The sequence below is a fragment of the Neopelma chrysocephalum genome, unplaced genomic scaffold (genome assembly GCF_003984885.1).
Source record: "Neopelma chrysocephalum unplaced genomic scaffold, ASM398488v2 Primary Assembly neopelma1_96234, whole genome shotgun sequence".
Classification (NCBI taxonomy): Eukaryota; Metazoa; Chordata; class Aves; order Passeriformes; family Pipridae; genus Neopelma; species Neopelma chrysocephalum.
In genome coordinates this window covers 567,927-573,926 of record NW_020924883.1, presented here as the reverse complement: position 1 = coordinate 573,926, position 6,000 = coordinate 567,927, and the positions used below count along the sequence as shown (strand labels likewise).

General features: G+C 35.9%; 1 protein-coding gene across 1 annotated transcript in view; it reads right to left on the bottom strand.

Moving 5' to 3' along the window:
• Positions 1 to 349: 349 nt before the first annotated feature.
• Positions 350 to 6,000, bottom strand: part of TRPM6 (transient receptor potential cation channel subfamily M member 6) — a 62,126-nt gene continuing 56,475 nt past the window's right edge. Inside the window, exons 35-36 of the mRNA XM_027708419.1 lie at positions 4,221 to 4,327; positions 350 to 3,352 (exon numbers count right to left, since the gene is read on the bottom strand). Coding sequence (XP_027564220.1) covers positions 3,231 to 3,352; positions 4,221 to 4,327 — 229 coding nt within the window. The 3' untranslated portion in view covers positions 350 to 3,230. The remainder of the gene's footprint in view (positions 3,353 to 4,220; positions 4,328 to 6,000) is intronic.

Below are 6,000 nucleotides of genomic sequence, written 5' to 3'. Positions count from 1 at the left end.
ACAAATCCATTTCTAGAAAATACAGATGTAATATCCCTTTTGACTTTATTGCACTAACAATAAATGAAAAACCTCAAATACACCACAATTTTTAAAAAAGCCTTCCTGAGTATGAGGTTTTCAATTTCTGAAGATTTTTCATGCATTTAAGCTACATCTCCAATGGAGCAGATGCCAGAAACACATTTTGCTTTGAATAATCCCAAGTGAATTCCCAAGTAAGCTCTTTTAAACTTATATTAAAATGTGAGCATATAAATATTCCAGTGGTTTTGACTTATTTTGTTTTGTTTATTCAAAACCTTACTGCCTAACTTATCTGAACTAAGTAAACAGGTCTTCCTTTTTCCTGAACCCACCAGAATTATAAAACAAATTTCTGTATGTGCTTTTCAGCGTCATCAAACATTGAAACTAATAATCAGAAAATCCTGTGGTTTGACACACAGGTTTTCCTCTTCCTCACTGGTTGTCAAGCAGCTGCAAAAAAACCCCTGACCTCCATACCTTTCCTTCCACAAATACCACAGTTTTAGTGTGGGTGGGGCTTGTTGCTGTTCCCATTAAAGGCTGTTGGGAGTTTTTCATATGTTCAGTGGGCATGGGCTCCAATCCAAGGTCACTATTTGGACATCAAAAAACAATTTAAAGAATGTACAGGATTTGTAGAAAGAAAGACACCAAGGACTCAAAAGAAATAAAAATATTTTTTCAAATTATTTTCATTATAATTTATTAGTGAACTATCAATTGGGAGAGGAGGGTGGTCTTTAACCAAATACTCAAATCTACACTTTAGTGAAATGTGAATCAGCCCTCCCAAAAAATGCAAAAAGAAAGGTGAAGCGTAATTTATTAACTAGCAGAATCACTGGACTTTTTCAATTTAGTGTCTCCATGCACGGAAAAATTAGGATACAAATACACAATGGAAGACTTTGCAATGCCTCCTTTTCTTGTTTCATCCCCTTAATACTTCACAATGAACAAAATTAAATAGCAATCATATTTATACCTGTACTATACTGTACAGGTATAAATACTGTATACCTAAACTATACTGTAACACAGATTATTACCTTGCAAGGATCCCCTATTTCAGTGGAAGGTAATATGTACCTTGACAGATTCTTACAAGAAGGAATAAGTAATCTACACTGAACTACATGTCATAAGAATTCTCACAAATGTTGCTATGAATGCAGAAGCCACTCACTGTTAAAGGCAACAGGAGAGTTGCCAAGAAAAGATCATCTGAAGTATGGTTTGTGTATACCTTCAAAACTTATAAAGAAAGGAAAGGTTCTCATGCCCAGTCTGGTGGAAAGTTAATTTTTTGTGTCTAGTATATATGTGTTCAGAATTTTAGGTAATGTTTGAGGAAAGCGACACTATCAGGGCAGGAGTTAAATCATCCTTGACTTTAAAGATGTATTTATGTGTCATTTAACTAAACTGAATTTAAAGGCATATTAACAGTTAGAGACTCTTTAGTGAAAGTTCTGTCTTTAAAGTATATATGTATGCATGTAAGCACATATCTCCCTGAAGTTAGATTTTAAGGTTATAACCATGGGAAGCAGCTCTACTACCTTATGAGCAAAGGGACCAAAATTCGCCATAAGTCTATAGAGATGCAATTAAACTATCTCTTTCCCAGACAAGCTAAGTCTTCTGATAGATTGAATTGCTTCCAAAAAAAGCTAAAGGAAAATATATATTTTGTAAAATGAAAAATATAATCTAATAGGGGAAAATGTGGGGGGTTCCACTAAAATTATCTTATAAAAAGCTATTTTCACAAAGAAGAAAAAAAGCAATAGGAATCTCTTCTGAACGTTTTCAGAAACTGCAGGCATCTCAGCTAAACATAGTGTTCAATGGCATCATTAATATCATAATCAATATAAAAACTGGAAACATGTAATTTCCAAATCCCATGTATATGTAGACACTTACTAAATACACCAAAGTAATCATAGATCATAACAAAAAGCCCCCTTACACATTAAAATTTGCTGTCAGCTGTGGTAGAAATATGATTTTGTTTCTTATTCAAGCATAAAGTTTTCTAGTGACTGACATTTGAACATTAGGTGTTTCTACTCAATAAAAAAGTACAATGTTGCTTTAATGATACATATGATCTATAATAAAACACCAGTTGCATTAGAAAAATTTCTGCTGAGCATTTCTTTTCAGTCTTTTTTCTACAAAAATCATATTGCACATAATTGATTTTTCTGCTTTCTGAACTTCAACTGAAATTAGAGGACATCAATAGAAACAGATGTAGATGCTGCAAAATATAATTGCACCACTGTTAGATAACAGTCCTATGTACAACCTGACATTGACAAGTTAAATACCAAATGGAACATGATATTTTTTGTGACTTCTAAAATCTTTGTTCCAATTGCAACTTTAAAACATTCAGAAGCTAAAATAATACAAAGAAAGGCAAGTCCTAAAAGTCAAATCACATTCAAGATTATTCTTTACGTTTGTATAAAGATCATAGATTTATCTACTTCATCAGCTCAGAATAAGAAATGTCAATGATGCTTGTGGGTCCAGTAATCTGCCCCTTCGTTGTCCATTTTGTTTGGTATTTGAAAAGAATTCAAAGTGAAGTTTCTACAAACTTTTTCAGTCTACCTGTTTTATCAGAGACTATTATTTAAACCACTAATTCATTACTCATATATTCCTGGTTTGTCTCTGCATCAAAATCAACAATTAAGAGGAATATTTCTGGAATTTCCTTCTATGCCCAAGGAAAAGTGAGCATAGGGCTGAGTGGGCTCTGACTCTAAAATTAAATTATTTGCACATGTGTATGCATTTGTTTATTTACTAAAGAGTAGAGAGAGTAACAACAAATTACTCCCCCTTGGAAGTAAACTTGTCAAAGTCATTTTCCTAAGAAAGCAGAGTTTGGAACCACAATCCACATTTAAAAACTAAAGGCACTGATGGGACAGTTCATCTACCTAAGGGGTGACCTGCTCCTTGCAATTCATTGACCTGCACAAGAAAGACCAGCAATAAAGCATGTAAGGGGAGTAAATAAAGTTAATTTTTTAATTCCTTGCCTATAGTGTCCAGCAAGGGCAGATAGATGCTCCACTCAGACATCTGCATTTTGTGCTTTTGGACTGACTCTTGGCAGTGATAATGAGCAGGTTTTCAAGCATGCAAACACATGGGCTCTCCTCAGAGCCACTGCTTCATAGTCGCGTGTCATACTCCAAAGGCTCATCTCCATTGTCAGCTCCTCTGGTGCTTGTTTCCATTTCTGTTTCAAAGGCTGGACCATCCATTTCCAATGTGTAGGCACTTCTTCTCAAATCTATGGCAAGAAAATAAATTCAACAATCCAGCCAAGAAAACATTTGAAAACCACATACTCCCCGAGCAGTGTCCAACCCAATGACTGATCTGTTTGCTGTTTCCAGGAGGAAGAAAATCTGCAGCAGGACAAGTCAAAACCAGGGACACGAGAGCCCTTGGAGGACTTAATGGTGTGAGCCGATATGAATGAACCTTCCCTGACTGTATTCATTCAGCTGATTTTCCACTCTATTATCTCTAGCTGCCACAGACACAAATAATCAAAACCAATAACACTGCAGTTTCTGTTTCAAAATCAAACAGCAATTATTACTCCATATAGGCACTGAAAGGAAAGAGCTTTCCCTATAGAAAAAAAATTGGTGCCTGGAAAGTCACCCAGAAAGCAATCTGTTTTGGCTTTGAGTCTTTAAAACCTGCCCCACATCAAACAGAAGCATATTTTACCAAACATAACATGAACAACTAAGCAGAGGCTGCAGTGTATAATACCCTTTGCAGGACCATGAAACATCCAGTGAGTTTTCCCCAGCTAATAGACTGCCATTTTTTCTATTGTTACTCTTTCTTATTCTAAAAATTACTGATATTACCTGTAGTAATGACACTGGAAAAATAGGGTAAATTTCACAAAGTAAGAAAAACAATTCAATGAGAAGTTTTCATGCTGAATGCCAGCATCAGGTTAGTGAGCTCAAGCCCTTACATGCTAGACAAAAGAGCCTTTGCATATAAAGACTGTGCCTACCATAAGCTTTCAGCTCATCAGACTCTCAGTTCTTGCTTTTATAGCACACCTAGGCCTTTACTTTTACTGGACTGAAAAAGTTATACACAGATTAAAAATTAATATTTACTTTGCATACCAGGAAGTTTCAGCCTCCTGCAGCAAGAGTTACAATGATGCTTTGCAATGAAGTTTCTTATTGCACCTTCTCCTAGGTTTGCTGGTCCGAATACCATTTTTCCGGATCTAAAAGAAATACTGAAAATCAATGAATGCAAAATAAAGTAGATATTATAGGGGAGGGAGATTATAATGTTTTTTATTTTTTAAATGAGAGATAAGTTAGCCCTTTGTAACAAAGCAATCAAAGATTAACATACATCACAAGTTTCTTAGCTCTGAGACAAAAAACCTGCCAGTTCCTGTAAAATATTAGCCTACACATACCCCACACTACTTCTCTCTTTTTGTCAAATGGAGACAGGACAGACCCAGCAGTTCCTACTAAAATGCTCAAAGGAAATCTGGGCACAGTGACATTTTGATGACGTATGCCATAATCTGAGTGACTCTGTTGCATCAAGTAAATAGTTTGGTTTCAGTTTTGATGGTGAGCACCTGGGAACACACCAGAACTAGCAAGGACTTATTTCAACCTTATTTAAAAACAGAAAGGCAAAAGCAAGCACAGCCCTAGTACATTAATATGCAGCACAGAAAAATAAAATAAAAAACAAACCCACAGTATGCTGCTTATAGGCAAAGTTTTAAAATTTATTGGCTTCTTCCTGAGCTCATTTCCATGTATCTGTGCTCTGTATCTGTGTGTCTGTAAGTGTATATCCATGTATCTGTAAGCGTAGAACAACCTTCAGAAGAAGGAGGGAAAAAATAGTGTTCGCTCAGGGAAACTTTGCTGCCTGGGAGAAGACTTTTTCCATGAATAGCTTTATGTGTGTCACTCTCCCTGCCTGCCAGGGAGGCTGACTCCCTGTTACAAGAAAGGTAGTGTTCTCACAGGCATGTCTGGAGGCCCCCACAGGGGTGCCAGGCAGGCCATAAAGCACAGGGGACAACACAGCCTGGGGTTTTATTGCGCATGTGAAAGGTGTTGTAGTAAAAGGTACCAAGAGAGCAGGTACTCTGCATCTACCTGGTGTAAATTAGCACTGTATTTGTTAGTGGGTTTGACTTCTGGAAATAAACTTTTCTTAGATCCTTAGCTGTGGCCCAGTATCTGGGGAACCTGCATGCATACAATTGGTCACACTGACCAATTCAACAATGCTACTAGGGCATATTGCATATTCTGAATGAAGCTGTCACAATTACAAACGGAAGCAAGCTATATTCACACATGTATTAGAAATACCACATAATTATAACAGATTCTTAATGTAGTCTGAAAGATCAGTGTTATTAATTATAGTATCACTCCACCATTATTCTCAAGAATTTAATTGACATTCTAGACATTATGGAACACAGCACACAAGAAACACTTCCAAGGAAACTTTACAAATGCTAGTATTTTATTTTAATGATATGCAGAGTGGAAACAGCACATTTTAAAATCTGAAATCAATTACAGTTCTGAGAAGCTATAGAAAAAGATTTTAACTCTCTCAAATCTATCTGTAATTCACACCAGCAAAAATATATCCTGTCTAAAGAAAGCAGTTTTGAAATATGAAACTCTTCCCTTTCACACAGGAGAAAAGCAATGATTGGCCAAAACTACTATAAAAACTTAGTATCTCTTTAATTTCTGGCAGACACTAGAGACTATATGTCTCCTGGATCCTCTGAAGGACTTGTCTAATCATGCTTTAATGCAAATTAATACATCAAACAAGGCAAAAGGTAAATTATTAATCAAGTGCCATATATACACTTTAAATGACATGATCCTGTATAAT